Source organism: Anser cygnoides, chromosome 3 (genome assembly GCF_040182565.1).
Source record: "Anser cygnoides isolate HZ-2024a breed goose chromosome 3, Taihu_goose_T2T_genome, whole genome shotgun sequence".
NCBI classification, from domain to species: Eukaryota; Metazoa; Chordata; class Aves; order Anseriformes; family Anatidae; genus Anser; species Anser cygnoides.
In genome coordinates, this window is record NC_089875.1 from 110929434 (window position 1) to 110954424 (window position 24991).

A 24991-nucleotide genomic window follows, 5' to 3' on the forward strand; every position below is an offset into this window, starting at 1 on the left:
TGTCCCGGCTCCCCGTGGGGTCCCTCCCACGGGATGCCGTCCTTCCCGAACTGAGCCTGCGGGGGCTGCCCCCAGGCAGCAGCTCTTCAAGAACTGCTCCCACATGGCTCCGTACCACGGGGTCCATCTCCCAGGAGCAAACCGCTCCAGCACGGGTCCCCCACGGGCGGCAGCTCCCCCCAGGCCCCCTGCTCCTGCGTGGGCTCCTCTCCACGGGCTGCAGCTCCGGCCCGGGGCCTGCTCCTGCGGGGGCTCTCCATGGGCCGCAGCCTCCTCCAGGCCACATCCACCTGCTCCACCGGGGGCTCCTCCACGGGCTGCAGCGTGGAGATCTGCTCCGTGTGGGACCCGTGGGCTGCAGGGGGACAGCCTGCTCCACCAGGGGCCTCTCCACAGGGGAACTGCTGCTGCGTGCCTGGAGGACCTCCTACCCTCCTTCTGCACTGACCTTGGCGGCTGCAGGGATGGGTTTCTCACATTTTCTCATTCTTCTCTTCCAGATGCAGTTGCACAACATTTTTTTTCCCCCCTTTCTTCAATCTGCTCTCCCAGAGGACCACCCATTTTTGCTCACTGGCTCAGCTCTGGGCAGCAGCGGGTCTGTTTTGGAGCTGTATGGGGCTGGCTCTGATCTGACACGGGGCAACTGCTGGGCTCTGCTCACAGAGGCCACCCCTGCAGCCTCCCTGCTACCAAAAGTTTGCCACATAAACCCAATACAAAGAAAAAAAGCATGACTGTTTTGGCATGTTTCTTACGCTGAACAGATAAAACAGTGCTGGTTATTGTGAGGAAGAAAGACTTGAAACCACCATTTTTAACTATATGCTTCTGTTTAGGCACATAATTGGTTTGTTGTTTTTTGCAAACAAATATCTTTAGGTAACTTGGCTATTACGTGTAAAAATGTTATGCTTTGTATAACAGGATGGCATTCTATATGTAATCAGGAATGCATTGTTCACCCAAAGTATTCATGCAGAATGTTCACAAAATGCTTGAAGAGCCACTCTGTTTGCAAAAGGTGGTGTTCAACTCCCGTATTTTCTGCTGCATTGGAGTCTAATTAAGTTAGATAGTGGGCACCTCCACCAGCCACCCACTGAGGGAAGAGTTCATTTTACCCATTCCGAGCAGCCTCCTATTTTAAGGATAAATCTGATGGAGGCGATTACTTCTCTCTGGGCAGTGTCGATGGAACCTTGATAACTCACTGAGAGGGGATATGTGGTTTTGGGGCAGGTAAAGTGAGATAAATCTCTTCCAAAACAACAAAGGCACAAATATTAGAGGAAAGTAAAAACATTTTTTTTTTTTTTAATTTAAAAGTAGAAAAGAGAGCTCTCTGTTCTTGTCTGCAGCTGGGAGGATCTGTCTGGAAGCTGTAGAATAATCAGGCCTGTCCCATATTCTAAGAAAAAGGCCTTGAGAAAACAGCAGTAAGGACTTCTGCTTCTTATTCATCATTTCTGGGTGGACCCTTGATTCTGACTGTATGACTTAGAAATTCATCCTCTCTCCAGACCTCACTTACTGGTTGGAGTAGTGCTCTTAAGGAGTGGGTTGCAGCACAAGTTAGTGAGATGTGGCCATGCAGGCTGTTCCCACTATCCGTGGTGTCAGGCGTGACACACCTCAGAGGCAGTAGTGGGACCCACAGTGTACGTAGTAAGTGCTTTTCTGGACCAGGTTGTGACAACCAGGGATCTCCATGTGGAGAAAGACCCATGCTAAGGTCATCTCCTGTGCCGTCATTCTCTAAGCTTATTCAGAGTACAGTACTGTTTCTTTGCTCTCAGTCTCTTTTTCCCTGCTTTAGTCTGCTCTCTGCCTTCCTTCCCCAACTCCATGGCTCCATGTATCTGCTTCTGTTTGAAAATATCTGTGAGAGGTCCTGGGCAATGTAAACTGATGTAGCTTTGGTGGGAGCACCAGCTGGGGATCTAGCCCTTGATCTGGGTTTACGGCAATAGGGTTTCCACAGCTCTCTTTGAACTTTTTTTTTCTTTCTTTCTTTATCCTCTGTTCCCTTAAAAAAGATTTATTACTCTTGAGATATCTCAAGTTGACACTAACAGACAATGAAGCTTTTTGGTAAGGGTGTAGAGGTCCTCTCTCAATACCCAGTCAGTCCTTGACCTTCCTGCCTAGACTTTTAACAGCATTAACAACTCTGTTGGTATGTTTTATTTTGCAGATACCACTAGCAATTAAACCAGGACCACCATCTCATTCTTTGTCACTGCCAGACAGCTGTCAGATATTAATGACCAGAGTATGTTATGACCAGAGCTGGATTAAAACTGGTGACCTACATGTGAAAGACTTTGTATCTCATTACTTCAAGCTATTCACCCCTTGCTTTCTTTGAAATGTAATGCTATTTTCTGGCTTGCTCTTATTAATCATGTTTGCTAACGTCTGCCTGCTCTGTTCAGTGAGGTGTCTGGGGATCAATACTCTGTGGTCTTCTCTCTGTTATTGCACACATTTTTCACCCATCCTCAGTTTTGTTCACTCTGATTGACCTTAAGAGAACTAGAAACTGGATAATAACCCAGGAGTAAGAAGATCAAAGCTTTTTGCATCTAGGTCACTACTAATAATCCAGTGGTGGTCATTAGAGCATATGTTTAGCAGCTGATGGAAATTGTTTCAATTGCCTTCCTTGTAGTCACAAAATAAAATGTGGCTTTTTTTTTTCTTTTGACACTTTTGTTGACTTCAGTGGGTGTTTGATTAGGAACGAAGCTTCTGTGAGCATGGCATCTATTCAGGATTTGACCCCAGTTTAGTAAGCTGCTTGGTGACTGCACTCATTTCTGTAAAATGGGAAGCAAATAAAGATCAGGTGTTGGAAAATTAAGATGCTCCAAGCTATCAAGAGTGCTTAGACCCTGCCTTGCCATGTGCTTCCATTTTGGGGGAAGATTGTTGATGTGGGGGTCCTACAGAAAGCCTGTAGCTGCTCTGTCTTTCCAGAGAACACATAATATGAAGAAATAAAGGTTCTAGGCAGGGTTCCAAACCAGGGATGTTGCCAGAGTTCAGTCTGCATTTTAATCTGCTAGCACACAAAATTTCCAGACAGACTGGTTCAGCAATTCAGATGGTCCCACCCTGACTCCTGGACAAAGCAAGTGAGATGCATGACATATACACGTGTAAGAGGGAGAAATCATTGTGCTGCATAGCTACTGCCAGATATAAAATACCATTATGGAACAGAGAAATGCTTTGAATTCTGTCATGCATGCTTTTGGAAGGAGAGTGATGTTATTAGCAGTGAGATTCTCTCCTGAAATGGAAATACATAATTCAGTTTGTGGTTGAGTTAGTTCTATTAAAACTTTGTCTTTATTTCTGCTGTCAAAATACATTTAGAACAAAACCTTCAAGTAGAAGGCAGGAAAGATTAAATTGCTCTTATCTTTTCAAGTTAAACTGAAAAGAGATGTTAGTGGAAGGGGAATCTGGAGGTAGATGGAACAGTCTGTGCCAGAGCCTCTTTGTATCTGCTGCCCAGGCAGAGGGAGGACAAGCCTACAGCATCTCCATGCAAGCTGAGAAATGTGGGGGAATCTTCCATGCAGTGTCATAAATGTTTCCAGTGCAAGTGGTCACTCTTCTCAGGACCCCAGAGCTCCGCCAGCTCCCTGAAGCTCATTTGGATCCTGCCTGGGTTTTAGCAGACTGCAGATATTAAGCTGTGATAGACACAGGGACAGCAGGAAACCAGCCCCTCACTACAGAGGCCCCTAGTAGGTCCTTTATGCTTTGTATTCCCCCTTGGTTTTGGTCAATCTTTTAAGCTGAAAGCCTGGCTGCAGTGTAAGGCTATGAGTGATGTGGTATTCAAAAGTGGATGACTAACTTTAAGGAAATGGCTGGGACTTGTTCGGAAACATAACACAGACAGAAAAGCCTCATCTTACCTCATTGGTTGGCCTTGGCTCTGTTTCTAGTGCCTGAAAACAAAACCCAACCTTTCCATGGAGAATTTGGAAGAAGATCTGACTTGTGATCCAAGGTATTTAGAAACCAAGATACCACCTGCTTTACATGGAAACTGTAATTCCTGGTCTTTTCAGAGCAGCCAGAAATGTGCTTGCCCTCTCAGTGCTGCACTGTTTGCTGGCTTGAGATTGAGATTTGCTGGCGGATGATTCAGCCATGCTAATTCTTGCCAATACCAAAAATTCAAAAAAATGCTGGTTCTCATCATTGTGTCTGGACTTGGGAGTCTTCCTGGGGAGAGTTACATGATCCCACTCCTTTCAGTATAAATAACAGTTAAATAGCCACGTCCCAATGCCTGCGTGTTATATAATTTGTGCCAGAGCAATGAGCTTTGCACCTTTTGGTGTCAGCACCGGGCATGTTGTACATGTGCAGATTGATTCTGCAGTGCATGGGCTTTGGCTTTGTTGTGCCCAGTACATCCCAGACTTGCTGTGCTTCAGCGGGGACTCAGTCTGCAAGTGTGGGGTGGCCCTTTCCCTGGAATTTGAGTTTTCCTGAAGGCTGCTTAGAGCAATTAATCTATGTTGATCTCCACCCAAAAGTCACAAGCATGTGGACCCAAAAACTAATCAGTTGATGGGTATAAAAGTGGCAGAATTGGTAGGGGGCTTGTATGTGTATGATCTTGCAAGCTTTTTTATTGTCTTGCTTTGCTGGTACTCTGCTGTCCACCTGTGTGGGTCGACTGTAGGATTAGACTGATGCTAGAAAAGAAGTTTGGGATCACTCAGATCTCTGTAGGTGTGAAAACAGCTCTTTTTAAAATTGAAAACCTGTTATTAACCACACATCTTGTGAATCCATATAGCTACCTAAATCTACAGATTATTGCATCTCCTGAAGCGATGGGAGCTTTGATATCTGTCAAAGGAAAAGCACAAAATAGTTTGCTGTGACTAGAAAATGTACATTGCCCTCTTGTGAAAACATAGTCAGCTCCACTGCAGCAGTAGAAATAACCAAAGATACATTTCAGTTCAAAAGTCAACGTGTTATGCCACTCTTTATAAATACAGCACAGGTCAGTTGTTGCTTCAGACTGACATCTCAGAGAGAGTGTGCTCGTAGGACAACAGCAACGAATCTTTCCTATTTATGTGTTCAGGGTAAGAAAAAAAAACACAGCTTCTTTTCCTTGGCTCTCCAGTCATTCTGGATTTTAGGTTCTTTATCAGCATGCTAAATGATACATGTCACCATACTGCTGTGACAGCTTAACTTACATTTCAGTGTCATGACAGGTCTCAAACACATGGTATTGTGACCTCAAATTTGCATTGCGTTCAAGCTTCAGTGCCACACCATCGCTGTCTCTCACTGTCATTTCACATCAGAGGTTAGAATGTTTTTTTACAGATTGCAGATATTTATGAGTTTTACTGGAAATTCAACTGGGCTGTCTAGTTCATTAGTAAATCTAGAAAGGTTATAGGTATGTCATCAGTTAAAGACTGCAGCAGGAAATAACACTTCGTATTTCATCTGAGAATTAAAATCTTGTTCTTTACGGATCTATTCTTGTATTCAGGATAGTGTCATGCAATCCTTCATAACACAAGAAGTCACAAAGTGCTCACACGAAATGGGATTCATGTCATGGCTGCTGTTACATACCTGTCCTGGGATGCATCACCCCAGCAAGATGCATCATTTCTTTCCATGGATAAAGAAGAGTGAAGCAATGAACTCTAAGCTGGTGTTTGTCAGGCTGCCTGTTAAACTACACATTCCAGACTATTTAAATACATTCACTAACAAAAACATTTTTTTTCAGCAAACGCTGCTGCCAGGATAGAGGTAGTGTATTCACAGGAGCTGCTGTTCCAGTTAGTTATCAGGACTGTCCACAGCTGAGTGGCAGTCAGAAATCTAGTGAATAAGAGAAGCCAGATAACCATTTTTCAGGATGGGGGTGAGGGTCTAAGAAGTATTGATGCATAGTTCCCTCGACAGCAGGTGGAAATGATTAGGTTTGAGAGTTTCTTTTTCTACCAGCAGGGCTTTATTTAGGTTGAATTTAGATGGTTTTCTTCATGAATAACCTGGACAGCTGTGAAAATCTACCTTTTTCTGTGCTTCCTTTGAGTATGCTATCACTGTTTCCAAAATAAAGAGAGCCAAAAGCTTGGCACAGGGACTCTCCAACTGGTAGACCTCTGTAAAAATACTATTGAGCGCTGTTAGCTTCCTAAGAATTGGTGGTCTGCTTAACCTCTACCAAGAGAAACCGAGCTATTTCAGAGATAAAGACTTTCTGATACTTGGTGTAAGAAAGGAAGGACAGAGTTATCACAGAAAGCAATTTCTGGTTGACCTGTAGAGATTTTGGCACTTTCAAAATTCTCTCCCCATCATATTCAGACAACACAAAATACTGCTACTAACTGCTAGTGATATTTGGTTGTGTGAATGCTTAAAATACTCAGTTTGAGAGCTCTAGTGCTGTGGTTTAGAATTTCACCTTCTTTCTCATGAGCTGTCTCTGCCCAGGGCCGTGTCAGATGCTGCTGCCAAATCTGCCCAGGCAGCAAGACCATATCCTAGTCTTGCTATAGGATAGAGTGGACTTCTATATCCTGTGGGCTTCATCCCAGGTGTGGGTTGAAATGCCAGTGTTGTATTTTCTAGTTGGACCCTAGGCCCCAGCCTGCAAGACAGGCTTCTCCATATTTTGACAGCAGTAAAAAAGCACTAGAGCCCATTAGCTATGATAGGCTTTTTTAAATTATTTTCTTTAGACATGTCCTACCTAAGGCATATTTCAAATTTCTTCCCTCCTATTGTTTAACAGGGACTATATATATACATTTGTCCTATGTTTCTTGTTCAGTAAGAACTCATTACACCCTCAGAGACTGAATTCCGTGGCTGCTTTGTTGAAGGTCTTTGCCTGGCTAGTATTATCACCCTTAGATATTTAGCTGTCACTGAGGAAAGGCGCAAAGAATTTCGAGACTCCTTTACAAGGAAATCTGGTTGCAACGTTAGTTATGGAGATGCTGCCACTTCTCCATAAAAATCTCATGCTATGAGGAGGGGGTTATGCCCTATTTTTGTGAGAGCATGTACAGATGAAATGCCAACTCTGTCATATATTTTAAATAAGATGCCATGCAGAGTTACATTCTAGAGACAGCTGTCTTAACAGAGTGGTTTTTCAGTGAATGCCTCTGGCAGATGATTTATAGTGTTTAGAGGCTTGAAAATCCTTTGGCCGTCAAAAAGACCCTTCAAGCCAGGAGCGTGTTGAGAAAGGAATGCAATAGGAGGACAAGTCCAGAAAAGCACCCATGCAGGATAAGGTATCTACCTGTTAATTCTGTGGTAATAGCAGCCAATCAAGGTGATGCTTTTTTGTTTAATTCTCATCTTCATGTAACTTTGGTTTTGATTTTTTTTTTGTTTGAGAATTTAACACTTTACCAGAATTAGCTCATTATTTTTCAACTTAATTACATTTGATACATAAAGTTGGTCTATCAAATATGTGTGAAATATATTGCATTAGTGTTTCTCTAGAAATGAATCCCTAGAGACCATTATATGCAGTCAACTCATAGAGGAGGTATGAAAGAACTTGGAAATGTCAAGAACTGGGGTGTATCTCCCAGCTGTAAGCTTCAAAAGGACATTTTGGCAATTGGCATCACCAAGAACAGTCAGTGTTCCTTGGAGTATCCCTCTTGGCAAATGTAAACCAGAATCCTTCTGGAAAGCAGCTGGTAGTATAAGAGTTTGGTTATGATTACAGAGTTTTTTGTTCTACTATTAATGTCTGTAGGGCTTTTTGTGCATCTTTATTGACTCTATGATACAAGACTATTAAAGATGATGAGATCTGCTCCACTCATAAGATAAGAGAGCTAACTTATCCAAAGGCATGTATGACTAATCCTCCTTTGAATTCTCACCGCTATACTGAACTCTTTTTGCTATTATTATTGTTATTGTATTGCCTGTTTGCTAAGGATTGAGTAGCTGTTATTGTTTATTCATGAAAGCCTACAAACTGATTTATTTAACATGTTTACCAGAATACTTGGGGGAAAAAGTCAAATCTATTACTCATATTCATTACTCAGTGTGAAAAAGCAACAGTTGTTCCCCAGTGTGAGCTAGTTACCATAATTATAATTCTGGGCTGTTAGATTACATCAGTCTACATTTTTGAGCGTATTTTTGAGGTAATGTTTATTAATGGGAAACATTGGTTCTGATACATCCCTCCAGTTATTCCTTGCTGCATCTATAAATAGACCTTGTATTTTCCTTCTTGCAGGTGTATTTAGTTGGACTTTCAGGTTTTTAGAGGATTTTTGTGTCTGAGGGGAAGAATTCAGATGGATTTGATTTTGAAACAAAATTGCAGTCACCAGTACAGTGAAGGCATAAGCTCTACACTTGTCATTCTCAGAATTTTATGTGTGATGTCAGTGGTATGGATATCTTCAGTTGGTCTGGTGCACAGAGGGTAATCTGATCCGAAGAACGTGTAACTACTCGAAGCTTGTGTGATAAATAAAGCTGTAAGGACTCAACATTAGAGAAGTGTATTGCTGATGTGCCTTTATTGTCTCCTTTTCAGCTGGCTTGTAATTATGTTATTGAAACTTTAGTCATTATGGTGATGTCAAATAGTACATGCAATGAGATATCTTAGTGATGAAAAATGGGCATGGATAGCAGCTTTAAAGATGCATATTGATGTACCTTTTTTTTTAGTAGAATTTTCTTCACCTTTTTAGATAAAGCTCATTTTTAATTTAAAGGTCACATTCTCTGCAGTTTTTAGAATTTATTTTATGCTGTCCTTTTGTATGGCTGTTCTTGGCAGGTCTTACTGCATTCTAGTGTTAAGCCATTTATAGACTGAGTATATGAATAATTGTAAGATCTTAAAGGAAACAAGTGTTGGGTAAAATCTTAGCTGACTGATTTATCAATAACAAAAGAGGCTGCTCTACCCATTATAGCTTTTTGCTTCAGAGCAGCACGTGATGGCTTTCTGATTGCAAAAAGGAGCTTCAGCTCCTTTTCAAAGGTTCTATGTACTGACAGATTAAAGTTACTCAAGAGTTTCACTTCATTACTCCAGCAGGCTGATGCAGGAGAGATGCCTGCTTCTCACTTCCAGTGCTTTAAATCAACAAACAGCATGCACCAGTTTGTACTAAAAGGTTTATGTTTTTTCTCTAAAGTGGGCCCTTGCCATCATGTCTGATACCTGGAAGGATGGATAAAACCACAGAGGTCCACTGCAACATGATAATACAAAGTTAGCACTAAGGAAACAATCTGTTGGGTAATTTCCCCCCTCCAAACATCTGGTTCATTTAAATTAATCTCAGAAGCCTGCATCCCCAGGAGTTTATTGGAGTAGGAGTTAGGGGTGGAACTGGGGGGAAGCTCTGCTCTGCTAGATGATACTATCTGCTTTAGCTGGCCAATAGCATAAAAAGGAGAAACCTTTGGGAAACATCTATTACTGAATATCGCTACTATCAATACCCATGTTTTATCTGCATTGGCTTGTGAGCACAGTCAGTAATAGCACAGCAATAGCATGTCCAGGGAGATGGCATCTCTGCATAAAGACAGGGATCCATATGTCTCACAGGGAGGTGGTTCTACGTCTCTTTCTACAGATGATAAAAGAACATAAATGATGGAAAAAAATAATTTATATACAATGAGGATTTTCCCTTCTTCCTGAACCCTATTAGGTTCACATGGGTCCACTTCTCAAGCTTGTTCAGGATCCTCTGGATGGCATCCTTTCCTTCTGTTGGATCAACTGCACCACTCAGCTTGGTGTCATCTGCAAACTTGCTGAGGGGCACTCAATTCCACTGTCTATGTGACTGATACAGATATTAAGCAGCACTGGTCCCAGGACAGACCCCTGAGGGACACCACTCATCACCACCCTCCACCTGGACATAGAGCCATTGACCACCACTGTCTAAGTGCAACCTTCAAGCCAATTCCTTACCCACTGAATGGCCCACCAATCAAGTCCATACCTCTCCAATTTGAAGACCAGGATGTCATGTGGGACCATGTCAAAGGCCTTACCATGTCAAAGGTCCAGGTAGATGACATCGATTGCTCTTCCCTTGTCAGCGGATGCAGTCACTCCATCACAGAAGGCCAGCAGACTGGTCAGGCATGATTTGCCCTTGGTGAAGCCATGATGGCTGTCTCAGATCACCTCCTTGGCATCCCTGTGCTCTCCCCATGCCACATGTCTCCACTTCCACTGCCTGTGCATTCCTTCTTACACCTCAGTCTGACCAGCAGGTCCTTGCTCAGCCATGCCGGTTTCCCACCTTCCCTGCTTGATTTCTTACACATGGGGATGGAGAGCTCTTGTGCTCTAAGACATGTGTCCTTAAAGAGCTGCCAGCTCTGATCAGTTCTTCTGTTCCTGAGGACAGTGTCCCAAAGGATCTCATTCACCAGTTCTTTAAGCAGCTGGAAGTTCACTCTTTGAAAGTTCAGGGTCCTGACCCTGCTCTTTGCCAGCCCCATATTCCACGAGATCACAAACTGAAACAGGGAATGGTTGCTGCAGCCCAGACTGTTTAGTGAGTTCATCCGCACTGGTGAGCACGAGGTCCAGTAACACTTCTCCTCTGGTTGATCTGTCTGATACCTGGACCAGGAATTTATCCCCGATGCACTCCAGGAGTCTCCTGGGTTGCTCACAGCCTGCTGTGTGGCTTTCCCAACAGACATTCAGGTGGCTGAAGTCCCTCATCAGGATGAGAGCGTGCTAGCATGATGCTTCTTGTAGCTGAAGCAGCAAGGCCTCCTCAACAGGCTCCCCTTGATCAGGTGGCCTGTGGTAAGCCCCAAACACAAGCTGTCCTTTATTGGTCCAGTCCTTAACTTTTATCCACAAGCTCTCAAACTGTTTGTGACTGTTTCTCAGAGGCAGCTCTTTGCAATCAATCCCTTCCCTAACATAGAGGGCAGTACCCCCACCCTCCTTCCCTGCCTTTCTCTTCGGAAAAACTTGTAGCCTTCTATTCCAGTGTTTCGTATACGTATGCATGATCCCTAGTACCGGAATGTATTTCATAGTTTTTACACTCTACTGGGATTGCCAGTCTCGGCGTTGACCTTTTAAAATGTTTGTGCTTTAAGAGAAAGCCTAGATACGGAAGAAAATATGTTGTCTTGCAAAGCTGGAATCCTAAAACCACATTGTGTTGAAAGAGTCCTTTTTTGTTATTATTGTCTATGACAACAGAACCTGAAGGTTTGCAGATGGATGAATCTCTTAAGCAGGTCTGTACAATTTTTTCAGAAAGAGACCTGAAAACCTATCTGCTCACAGCTTTGTTGCACAAGAAAAGCTTTGGAATAGACCTTGAAGCACTTAGAAATGTGGGCCTATTTCCAATTTCAGATGATTAGAAACTTCATTTTAGGACAATTCCTCTGTGACTTGTTGGGTTGCTTTCAAACCCAGTACTGAAAACAAAAGTCAGTAAGATGTGCCTAGGGACAGCAAGGAAAAAAAAAAAAAAAAAAGACGATACCAAGTCACTGCCCATCTACCCCTTATCTATTACTTGAACTATTGCCACCATCCTTCCTGCATCTCATGTCAAACACTGGGGTTCTTTCCATTTCCTCAGCTTTTCTCCCTTTTGTACTGCATTGAAATCTTATTGTGTAATACATGATTTTAACAGCTCTGATCAGGTATCTGTTTATGTGCCAAAAGCTTAGGGACACATATATGGTCTCCAAGCAAAGAGCTGTCAGGATTCACCCGTGTTGGTTTCCAAGCACTCTATCATAAATTAATGCCCTTAGGCATTGGTAAAGGTTTGCACTTTGGGGTACAAAATAAAAAATAACCACTCCCAATCCATTCCCCATGATTGGTTGGGAACAGAGGGATGAAGATGGGGGTTATTTGCATACAACTCCACAATGACTGATTTAGAGACGGTGGGTGTAATCCAGACATTTAGCCTGTTACATATGTTCCTGTTGGGATCGAGCTACCCACTAGGCATGTCTGGAGGTGCAGGCTGGGGTTCCCTCTTCTGGCCTATGCTGGCAACAAGCAGCAGGGCACACTGATTTTGTGGGCGCTCAGCCCTTCCCATTTTCTGTCTTTGAATACTTGATACTATTCTCAGCAGGGCAAGTTCTTGCAAAGTGCTTGTGGTATCGTACAGCTTTCATCTTTCTCCACTCCTTTGGTCTTTCTGGACTGTGAGGGTGGTGAGGCACTGGCACAGGTTGCCCAGAGAAGCTGTGGGTGCCCCATCCCTGGAGGTGTTCAAGGCCAGGTTGGATGGGGTTTGGGCAACCTGGTCTGGTGGGAGGTGTCCCTGCCCAGGGCAGGGGGATTGGAACTGAATGGTCTTCAAGGTCCCTTCCAACACAAATCATTCAACGATTCTGTGATTTCAGGCTTTAGTTGTCTTCCTTGGATTAAAAGGTTTATGGACTGCCCTACTGTCAAAGGTTGGATGAGCTGGAAAAGATATCTGAGTCCACCAGTTCCCAGCTCACTGGAGTGATCTGTACATGTGAGGGAATTGGTAGGTCTCCCCAGAAGCTAAGGCTTTTTGTTGATAACTCCTGAAATGGCAGGTTTTGCACTTAGTATTAAGAAAAGGAATTCTGTAGTTTAGCACTCACTGAGTTCTTGAGGTTCAAATCCTCAGATCTCTGATACTCCCAGCTACAGCCATTTTCCTTCTCTTTCTGCAGTTCCCTTTCTGCAGTACTGAGTTATAACAACTCCATCGTGTTTAAGAATTTTAGGAGGGCATGTTACATAAAGTGTATGAGACATTTCAGGCACGAGGATCTTTTCTGTGGTTCCATCTGCGTCTGTTCATAAGATGGATATCTCAGACTTTAGTGACTCGTGTTTCAAATCTCTTTTTGGCTGGAAATAGCACTTACCGATGCTTCTATAGCTCTATTCTTCTCGGAAATTTGCACTAAGGGCTTCACAACACAGCAGGCACAGCATTCAAGTTAATACTCTGAACCTTTGGAGCCAAAACTCACTGGGAAATTAAACCCTTTTTTCAGAATTCGAACGAAGTTGGATGATCTTTAAGGGGAAAAGAAAAATAAAAAAAAGAAAAAAGAAAAAAGAAAAAAAGAAGTGTCCCAAATCAGTGTATTCTCCATCTGGTATGTTCCCAGATTCCTAAAGAGATAACATAGTGTCAAGAAAAAGGATGTAATTAGTCTGGGGCATAGCTACAGCACAGCAGGGTCCTGACATTGTCATAGCCCTGTGCTATCACTGACCTTGGGGTAGTGGAAGACTGTGCCAAACTTAAAATAAATAAAGTGTTCCAGTGCTGTTTTTCAGTTAAGGGAGATCAAAGAGAAATAACATTTAATCAGCCCTGGTCCTCGAGTTATGCATTAGCAATACTAATTGTTTTGACGACGATTCTCTCTGAAGATCTTTTTTTGTTGGCACTGACTAATAACTGATCTGCTAGCATATTGACCTATAGCACTACCACAGCTCAATTAAGTTTCTCATTGTCCAAATCTAATCAGAGAAAAGCTGAGATTGAAAATCAATTCATTTCCTGCTAGTTAATGACTAATTCCCCACAAATGTGAATATAGAGATTAACTTTTCACGTTGAAAGTTTTTTAGAGGAAGACCCTGCCAGATGGGTGTTTCAGAAGAGGAAGTGCTGTCTCTTTTTTCCCATCCATCTTCCTCCAACCCCTTGGCATATGCTGGCTGTAGCTTGTGCTGTTTTACTGTGGGACTCGCTTTGTCATAGGCTTTGGTTTGTGCTTGTTTGCTGGTCTCTTAGCCTGACCTGTATCTCACATAAGTGCAAGGAACCAGTACTGATGATCCAAGGTCTGTGCCTGAATTCTCAAGTATTTCTTTTCTGCATGCTCCAAATGGACATTTCCTCAGTGGCTACAAACATGTTCAAGACAGGGTGACTTAGGCCTCAGTACTAATGTAAGAGCTAGTCACTGTCCCTGGAGGCCTGAGAAAGATACAGACTCTTCTCTGATCCTAACTGAACCTGTATAAGTCTTGAATTTTCCCACTGAATGGGAGAAATTTCATGGCTCTTCCAAATATTTTTTCTTTATGTGAAGAACTGACAGCTACTTATAAGCCTCCAGGTGTGTCTATGCATGCACACATGTTCACAGCATTAAAGCTACTGAGCAAGAGACACAATCAGTAAACATCCATGAGATCTGGCAGCTCTCCCCTGTTCTTGCTGGCTCTATGACTCCCACTGCAGCTGTATCTGAAATAGTCACAATCTTTTGTTGTGTTGATCGCCGCACGCCTCTGAGGTAAGGATGCATCACGAACTTACACGTGGAGAACTGAGACCTGAATCTAAAAAGTCATTTGGATTCTGGTATTTGGTAGTCCTCAAGATTATCCTTCATAGAGGCTCAGCCCTGCAGCTCAGCTACTGATTGTTTATTTATTTATTTATGCCTGTCCTAAATCCTTGTCTCAAGTCTTTTTAACATTATTTCATTCTTCTCGCATCCTTTGATGAGACACATTTCTCATGTTCCTATATCCTTCCTGCTCTGGAACTGATGTTTTATCCCTGATGCCTTTTTTTTTTTTTTTTAATTGATGCAGAAAATACCTTGCTGGTTTCTGCTTTGCAGCAGTAGCAATGAATTGTGTCAGTGTTGAAAGGCTCAGGTCCATACCTTTCAGCTGAAGCCCAGCTGCATGTGTATCGATCCACTGCAATCCTATGGGGGTAATCTCTGCCCTGATACTCAGCAGAACATAATCAGACTCATATTTTTGGACAACTTGAGAGGAAAACTTGATTATAGGCCTCAGAAGGAATCTGGCTGATAAAACCCATGCGGACCTGTAGTTCCAGGTTGTGGTATTACATGCACAGACCTTGTGTTTTCCCATTGTGACAGCCCTGCACCTTTTGTATACATAAAGCACAATAAAAAGAATAGAGCTGAGACAGAAAATGCCTTTCTCCCAGTTACCTCGCAGGGATACACATGCGTTTGGTGAGAAGTATTTGGGTATGTGTACAACAAGCCAGGAGGAGTTAATAACCCTTGAAACACTGAATGGGAGAAGAGGGTAGAAAGAGGAAATCAGGTCATATTATGCTCTCAGTAAAGGCAGCAGCAGGAGGAACACAAACATGAATCTGACTTCTGAAGTGGTGCAGCTACGTTAACACACGAGAAAAATACATCGATGCAGTTGCTTCATTGCCTATTCCATCAACAGAAGCTGCAGTCTTAACATATGGGCAAGGTAAATGGTCATCATCTTGCAGTTTCTTGGGTTATATTAGCGTCTGAGAGTAATACGTGGAACTTGGATTTCAAAAGGTACAAACTCTGATGCAGTAGCACCATTTTTATCCATTTATTTGCATTTTGGAAGGCAGAGAGAACACAATTCATGAATCATGAACAGAGTTTATTAGAGGGCTATGCTTGCTTCTTCCAGCTTCATCTGCAAAGTAAAAATAGCTAGGAAAAGATAATTGAAATGTTCTCCACAAAACCCTGCTGCTATTCCCCGCAGTTTTCACATGCATCATTAACCCAAAGAGCCCAATCAACCAGCCAATTTTCCCCTGGCTTTACCTGTGATGGAGCAGAGACCTAGGCTCCCCCATGAGATCCACTAGTGCAGCACTTGCTTCAGCTCATGTGGAGTGGCACAGCATTGCTTCTGCCCCACTGAGATCAGTGCTGTAGCTGGGGGTGGCTGTTGAGAGAGCTTTGGGAGCTCTCCTGGGATTTTTCTGCCTAACAGAGTGATGAAGCAAGGTGAGGAGGAACATTGGATAGGGAGAAAGTCAGAAGATGTACCACACATCTGAATGCCATGTCTGGAAGTGTTCCTAGTGTTCCCACGTGTTACAGCATCACATCTCTAGCACAGCATGGAGGCGTCCAATTCCACTGCTTGGAATTTCAATTAAATTGAATCCTAATAGCCTTCACTTGATTTCCAATGTATATGAGCAAAACAGCTCGGCCCATTTAAAGGCATGCGATGCAATGGTGTATGTGTGCCTTTCTGTGCTGATGGCTGCTGCTCTGTGACTGAGAACTGGACAGAAACGTCCACATCTCTGGGATCCAGATCACTTAATGCTGGATCAGATTGTTAATGGAAGCCTGCATAGCTTCCAAAATTACTTCTGCTTTCATGGAGCCAAATTCATGGACGCTTGTTTGCCTGACAAATTTGTGCAGTAAAGTTCTGCCTTGGAAAGCTCTGAGACTCAAATGCTCAGTGGTTATCTACATTCGTCTAAGTGCTTTTCATTTAAAGGGCAGTTGGGGATAGTATCCACAGAAGGATTTAGTTGGAATATGGTGTGAGTAACTGCCTCTGGAAACAGGATCTCCAAAGTCTGCTGAAAAGACCTGTGTGAGGAAAACCCTTGGAAATCCTAAGGCAAAACATTTGGACACCTTAGAGTGGTGGAAGACCAGGCTATGTATATGGTTGCTCAGCACCCTTCATTGCCTGTGTCCCTTTCTGTGTTTTGCCTTGGATGCCTAAATGCCCTAGGGAGTTTGGACTTAAACACCAACAATTAGTTATGTTTCAGTTCATTAAATATCACTTCTAATTGTAAAATGGTTTGTGTTGGAAGGGACCTTAAAGATCACCCAGTTCCAACCCCCCTGCCGTAGGCAGGGACACCTCCCACAAGACCAGGTTGCCCAAGGCCCCATCCAGCCTGGCCTTGAACACCTCCAGGGATGGGGCATCCACAGCTTCTCTGGGCAACCTGTGCCAGTGCCTCACCACCCTCTGTGTGAAGAATTTCCTCCTGACATCTAGTCTCAATCTCCCCTCTTTTAGCTTAAAACCATTCCTCCTTGTGCAATCTTTATATGCCCAAGTAAAAAGTTTTTCTCCGTCTTTTTTATAAGTCCCCTTTAAGTACTGAAAGGCCACAATGATCTCCAGGTCTCCCTGGAGCCTTCTGCTCTTCAGGCTGAACATCCTCAGCCTTCATAAGAGAGGTGCTCCAGCCCTCTGATCATCCTTGTGACCCTCCTCTGGACCCGCTCTATCAGCCCCACGTCTTTCTTGTGCTGGGGGCCAGACCTGGACGCAGTGCCCCAAGTGGGGCCTCACAAGGGCAGTGCAGAGGGGAACAATCACCTCCCTCCACCTTCTGGCCACACCTCTACTGATGCAGCCCAGGATGCAGTTGGCCTTCTGGGCTGCAAGCCTGCACTGCTGGCTCATGTTGAGCCTTTCAACCTCCAGAACCCCCAAGTCCTTCTCTGCAGGGCTGCTCCCAGAGAGTTCTTCTCCCAGTTTGTACTCCTGTCCAGGATTGCCCTGACCCAGGTGCAGCACCTTGCACTTGGACTTGTTGAACCTCATATGGTTCACGTGGGCCCACTTCTCAAGCTTGTCCAGGTCCCTGTGGCTGGCATCCCTTCCTTCTCTTTTATCAACTGCACCACCCAGTTTGGTGTCATCTGCAAACTTGCTGAGGCTGCACTCGATCCCAGTCTGTCGTTGATAAAGATACTAAGCAGCACCAGTCCCAGGACAGACCCCTGAGGGACACCGCTCGTCACCACCCTCCACCTGGACATAGAGCCATTGACCGCCACTCTGGGTGCGACCTTCAAGCCAACTCCGTATCCATTGAATGGTCCACCCATCAAATCCATGTCTCTCCCATTTGGAGATCAGGATGTCATGTGGGACCGTGTCAAAAGCCTTACAGAAGTCCAAGTAGATGACATGGTTCAGTCCTCCCGTGTCAGCTGATGCAGTCACTCCATCACAGAAGGCCAGCAGATTGGTCAGGCACGATTTGCCCTTGGTGAAGCCAAGCTGGCTGTCCCAGATCACCTCCTGGTCCTTCATGTGCCTTGACATTGCCCTCAGGAGGACCTGTTCCATGATCTTTCCAGGCACGGAGTCTTTCCAGGCTCACTGGTCTGTAGTTCCTCGGGTCTTCCTTTCTACCCTCTTTCAAAATGGGAGTCATGAAAAAAAGGGGAGTAAAAAATGGATTAAAAAATGGGAGTAACGAATAGTAACATAGGAAAACCTTTGACAGAACTAGAAGTAAAGAAATGGTTTCAAATTTAGCATTAACATTCATAGGCACAGTTCAAACCCCACTGAAGTAATTAGATTATTTGCATCGGCCCATACTGCTCTAGTGTCAGGCCCACACTGTATTTAGCATCATAACATTTAAGAGGCAGATGAGCTTAAAAGAGAATTGTGAAAATTACCTAAGATAAAGTAGAGTTTAAAATATGTTTACTGGGGGAAATGCTAGAATCCAAATCTTCTTTCTCCTAAAGGAATTCCTCAACAGCTGATTTGATAAAAAAAGGTTTGTCTCTTTCTGATTCCTCTAATATTAGTTTGAGCAAGCTGTTCCCAGTTTGGCAACTCATAGTCCCCTGATCCCCAGTGAAATATATCTGGCACTTTCACCTGAGCTCCAGTTCAGTTTGTCTCAGGCAAGGAAGGAAGCATATGTGGGGTTTCCACATCCAGGCCGAGACCTTTCAGCAGGGGAAGGATGTTACATCATCCCACTGCTGGGATTTTGGAAAGCCTGGTATGTAGGCAAGCACTGAAAACACTGCTCAGCCAAAAATATATGGAAGATAGCTAGGAAAAGGCCTAGTCTGAGGATTACAAGAAGCCTCCCCATTTAGGACTGTGAAAACTTCTCAATTAAAAATAATTTAAGCTCAGTGATCCTTCTGCTCCCCCTACATCCAATCAAGGGAGAAGTTTCTTTGATGACTTCAGGCACCTCTTCAGAGGAGCCACTCTCCATTAACCCAAGAGTGATGCATGACACACATCCCCAGCCGATGCTGTAGCTCTCACACCTGCAGATGTGGGCTCACAAGCAAGGTCCTGCTTGGCCTTGCCCCGTCCTGCTGCTCCCCTCCCTCCTGGTCCATGCCACCCGTGCAGGGATGCTCTTTGCCAGCACTCTCCACTACAGCATGGGCATGGTTGCAGCTCCCAACCTTTCACATTCATTTCACTGTCATTGCTCTGGAGAATGAGACTTAACACGAATAATGGTGGCACATTGTGCCTTACCTACCCTTATTTTGTGCATCCTCAGGAACTCTTTGCAACATGGGTTTTATCTATTTTAAAGATGTATCAGTCCTGACCTGCCCTTGAGCTCTATTCCCAGGGTAGTCAAATCTCATCCAGAAGGACAGAAGTACTGGGTCATACAGGCTATAAAAGGGCATGTTCTGCCTTCTGCTGTGTCCTTTTGTGCTGTTCTGCTTATGCCCCTGTTACATTAGGTTTCAGTTTTGTACAAAAAGATGCTGGCAGCCCTGCACTTCACCCCGGTGCCAGAGCAGGCACAACTTTCCCAAAGGGTCCCAGCCATCTGAACCTGTAAATCTTCTCCTGTTCTCATGCCTTAACACATGAAGTGTAAGAGTACAGTAGGTTATATTATATTACTTTTTTTTTTTTTTTTTTCCTAAAGGACAGAGTTAAAAAGGAACCTGTCTTCTTATCTCACCAGCTCTTGTGTTTGTATGTCAGATTTCTGGCAGGAACCCAGAGCTTTGTCCTCCTGAAAAGCTACTGTGCAGCATCCCACATTATTACAGACATCCCCCTCACTGACCAAAATACTGCCGCAGCTTTAGCTCATGATGAAAATATCCATTGTGCTCATGCGCTGTGGTTTCAAACAGATTTAATGCTGTGGCTCTGCAGAGTGGGAAATGTATCTGATCCAGCTTAAAATGATAACACTGACATACATGGCTGGGGAGAAGACCTCGTCTCTGAAATTGGTCCCTCTACAGAAAATATGGTGGGTAACAGCTGTTACAACTGTTAGGAAAATACACTTCAAAGGCCTTCTTTCTTCTGAGGATCTGTAAGATGGGACTTGACCAGCAGCAATCGGTGTCTGAGTTCAAATTTAAGAAGATGGCTACAAAACCCATCAGTCTGAGCTTCCAAAAGAAGCCAAACTTTCCAATTTTCAAAGTGCTCATTTTCTCTCTCAAAGGTGAACCATGTGGCTAGAAAACTCATTAAAGGGATGAAAGAAAACCTAACAGAGTAGATAAATAGGATCTACAGCTACTTCCTAAAATGTATTTGTAGCAGGAATTGTCTAAGGCTTTTCCTGTGGGAGCCAGCTGCACCACCTGCCAGTTGCAATCCCTTGCAGTAGTCTTTTACTGACCCTTGGAGGTTTAAGACTTGCTGGGTGGCAAGATTGCATTTACCCTCCTCTCAGCTGGTCCCAGCTCTGTCACCACCTTCAAGACATTTTTCTTCTCCTCCAAAATTTAGTGGTAAAATAAGAGGGACTTGTATTTTTCTCTTCCTTTTTCCTCTCCTAATTAGTAGCTGTCTGTAGAGAACAGTTTCTTCACACACCAGCTTGTTGAGCTAACCGGTCTGGGAAAAAGCACAGGCCAGGAAAGAGATGGGACTAGACAAGCAGAAATAAAGAAATGACCAATGTTTGGTCACCCATAGAACTGAGTGCTGTAAAAAACCCAGGCAGGTAGAGCTGGCCTTGATTTTTGGATGTAAAGGGTAAAGCAGGATACCTGACTGGTGTGTAAAGTGAGAGTGCACTTTTCAGTAGTACCGCTGCAGCAGAAGCGAACTGCTGCCTTTAACGTGTAAATTCATCACCTGGGCAGGGTTTCCCGAGGAGGCTGAGGATCCTACGGACCTGCCCGGCTGCTGTAGGCCCCTGAGAATCCCGCTTGTGTTTCTGTGCTTGTTTTTGAAGCGTTCAATGAGCCTATGCCAGAGTGCCATATGAGGCGAACTAAACCACCCTCATATTCCTTCCTGCCAGAACTGGTGTTTGTCTTCCAGTGAGCCTTGTCTCCCATTTCCACTTGGCTAAGACTAACATAGTTAACAGCCTGTTTTTAATGGGGGAAAAAAAAAAAAAAAAAAAAGACCTTTACACCTTGCTAAGGCTTCGCTGTATCTTAATGGATAAATAATATTTTGCCAGAGCTGGCTTCTTTTGCTCTGCAATTGTTTCAGTTTTCTTTTACTTCATTTCTTATTAATGAATCATTTCAGAATGGGCCAATGGACAATGGAAGTCTTCAAGCAGGTTTCTAAACAAGTTTTGACATTGTTTTTGAGTTGTTCTGGGCTAAAAATAATACAAACCAGCAGGTACAGACTGGAGAAGAGTGTCCTCAGTCCCTAAAGGACCTTTTACTGCATTTGCTCCCCAGAGGGAACCAAACAGAGAAAATAAAAAAGGCTTCAAATCCAATCGTTCCCCTTGCTAAGCTGTAAATGCCACCACCTTTCTCAGCTCAGAAGAGAAAAATTGTTGTCCTGTTTGCGTGAGAAAACTGGGAGGACGCTTTTCTCCCTGTTACGTGAGGTCAATGTTGTAAGACAAGAGAGAGGCACAGCTTGCTTATGCTCATCTAATGAGGGACTGAATTATGTGTTCACGTTTCCCCATGAATAATTTAGAAATGGTCTTCGGCATCTCCAGCCACTGACCCCTGCTAATCCCCCACTTCATCTTGGGGCTCTCGGGTATTTCTGAGTGGCTGCCACCTCTTAGCCATTTTCATAGGTGACCTTCTTCACTGAAATTCAGCTCTTTAGTTCTTCCAGTATACTTCAGCTATGGGAGAAGGAGCCAAGAGCCAGCGGCCGGATGCTGACCCATACAGATTCAAATGAGAAAACAGGAGCTCTAACAGCAATGTTAACCTGAACAAAATACCTCTGGAAAAGGGGTTCGGCATGTCCCCCTCTCTCTGTGCCTCCAGCCTATGCTCCTGAAAAGACATGTGGGAAGTGAGATGAGCATATTTGACACCACTTCTGGGATAATACAAAATCCTTCATTCCTGTAGGGTAATTCACAACAGGGCAATATTCTGAATGGATGGATGTGGACAGAATTTAGCCCTGCAATATCTTTTGAGAGCAAGAAGCAATGTTTGCAATGATTGTAATGCCACTGAGCCAGAGAAGAGATCACATTGTAATCATACCTGTACAGCACTGCAAAGGTTATCCAGAATTGTGTCTGAAAAGTTAATATCAGAGAAAATAAGTCTGGAGGTAACTTTCAGGTTACGACCCCTTGGGCACTGTGCTGGGAATACAGAAACAAGCATTATTTGCATCCAGTCCCTTCGCTGCAATTATTTAAACTCCCTTTCTTACAAGATATATTTTCTTGAGACTGGGCCACAGAAAGAAACAGAAACTACTGCTTCAAATATCTTAAATCATATTTTTTTCAGAGGAAAAATATCAGCCAAAAACCTACATCTGATGGTCATTTGAAATACTTTGCTAAGTGACTGTCAGTGTTCACTGATAGTGGATGTTAAGCATGAACAGCATTGCCCTGTATTGCTTAACTGAATCTCAGTTTTCATCATATGCATTTGTATTGTGTTGTTGGCAAAAGAGAACATATGTTCCTGATTTTTCAAGCTATATATGGATTTTTTAAATAAATAAATTTTTGTAACAACAAGCCCACACATCTACTTGCTTGCAACAATCCAAGGGCTGGTTACTGATAAGCAGAAAAAATACTGTTAAAATTCACCTTGGTTGCTGTATTTCATAGTCTGACAATAAAGGCAAAAAACAATAACAGTTGTAAATGTAAATGCTCCGCAGAATTAGCAGCAGGCACACAATCTGAAATAGTTTAAAATGCGGTGTAGATCAGACAAGAATGAATGCCAGCCTGGCTCTGCCACTCAAAGCACCGTCTGTCTCCCTAGCACTGCACTACCCCAAGGTGTGTTTTCAGCACTGTTCACAGCATTAAATAGGATTCAGTCATCCCAACTCGTTACTGCTCAGGAACTGCTTCCTCCGAATAACATGGGCCATGAGATGAACTGCAAAATGCCACAGGTGCAGCTTGAGCCTGAGACAGCTCTGCTCATCTCTCTGATGGGGTTGAATTTAAATCACTGGGTTGAACTTCCAAAGCTGAAAGATGGCAATCTGCATCAACTAAACATGTTTCCTCAGAAAATTGCTAAAAAAACATGGAATGTATGGAATGTAACTGCTGCTTTACTTGTTAGGTGCAATCTCTAATTTGTACCCGATTGCATTTTAAGGGTCATCTAGTTAAACTAGCCTTTTTTTTCCCTTACAATATCTCTTCAGCATTAAATCTATCTGTAATACATTTTGCAGTAAACAAACAGATTTTCATAGGAATATTTTTTTTAATAATTATTACACTTTAACTATTGCAGTTTACATGTTTTCAGTTTTACACAAAGCCCACCAGCAAATCTTCATAAATGTCTTACTTCAGTATTTTGCAGGCAGGTGCGCAGTGAGCTCCCTTGCATTACCCACAGTTCAAGTTATCATTTTATTTTGCAGTTCTTTCCGTATGGAGATGCTTCTAAGTTTGCCCAGCATGCCTTCCGAACCTTTGATAAAAATGGAGATGGGACCATCGACTTCAGAGAGTTCATTTGTGCACTGTCCATCACCTCAAGAGGCAGCTTTGAGCAAAAGCTAAACTGGGCCTTCAACATGTACGACCTGGATGGTGATGGTAAAATTACAAGAGTGGAAATGCTGGAAATTATAGAGGTGAGACCAATATGGCACTCAAAAAGAACATGTCTGAACATTAGTAAAGTTTAATTACTTTTTCACATACCTTTTAGACTTTAAGCACATGAGACTTTGCACTCTATCATTAAAAAAGTGCATTCTATATATATATATATATATCCTATACTGACTCATGCATATGTGGTACAAACACACTAACATTTTAATAGATGTGTAATCTTTGAAAATTGCTGCAAGTACATATGTGCATGTAAGCTCTTAAATATCAAGAGGTAAATTTGTTTTCTGATGAAAGGATTAAGCATAAAAACAGCAGAGCAAAGGATTTACAAAGCCCATCTCAAAACCACTTGACACCCATGAAATTACTGTTTTGTAGCTTGAGTGGCTGAAAGCTTAATGGAGATTAAACGATTGCAGAAATTTACAGGGATAACAACGCAGTATTTTAACTGAGCTTTCACAGCTTTAAGACGACCGTCATATATAAGGGGAAGCGTAGTTTACCTCCCTAGTCATCTGCCAGCTACTAGCCACCATGGTTACTGCCTGACTTTGCTCACATGTATGCATGGAAAACTTTTGAAAGAAGATGACTTCTAAAACTGTTTATTCATAGCTTATAGGGGATATCTCAAGGGAGTGACTAAAATGAAACAAATAGTTCATCCAGGGAATAGGTTACAACAGCTTTGCACTGTAAAACAGAAAACAAAAGAAATTTACTCTAATATACAAAATGCAACCATTTAAAGAAATATTTAAAGAAGAAAGTAAAATCCATTCTTCCTTGTTTTAAGTGAAAGGACATCAGATTCTTAGAAAAAGAAAAATCCTCAGGGAAACTGGCAATCAGGTTATTGTTAGAATATCATTCCAGAATTTGAACATATCAGGAAAAAAAATCCAGTTAATCACATGTTGAATTTTCTATGTGGTTTCTTCCCAAAGGCCATCTACAAAATGGTGGGCACTGTGATAATGATGAAAATGAATGAGGATGGTCTGACGCCTGAGCAGCGGGTAGACAAGATCTTCAGTAAGATGGATAAGAACAAAGACGACCAAATCACACTGGATGAATTCAAAGAAGCTGCAAAGAGTGATCCTTCCATTGTATTACTCCTGCAGTGTGACATTCAAAAATGAGCTTGTGTACAATGCATCATAGACTGCACAGAAGTTTAATGTTCCATTCAGTTTGCAGCTATTTCCACACACACAAAAATTTGCTTGGACTACCTATAAATGGACTTGCTTCTTGTGTTTGAAACACTTGTGTGCATGAGAATGTCATTTGCTAAAGAATTTTAAAAGTATATATTATAAAAATAAACTGCCACAACGTGA

General features: G+C 43.0%; 1 protein-coding gene across 7 annotated transcripts in view; it reads left to right on the top strand.

The window, feature by feature from the left end:
* VSNL1 (visinin like 1) overlaps positions 1-24991 on the top strand; it is an 87963-nt gene extending 62972 nt beyond the window's left edge. For all 7 annotated transcript variants that reach the window (XM_066994961.1, XM_066994966.1, XM_066994963.1 and 4 more), the window contains exons 3-4: positions 23441-23656; positions 24593-24991. In XM_066994961.1, the coding sequence (XP_066851062.1) occupies positions 23441-23656; positions 24593-24790 (414 nt within the window). In that variant the 3' untranslated portion in view covers positions 24791-24991. The remainder of the gene's footprint in view (positions 1-23440; positions 23657-24592) is intronic.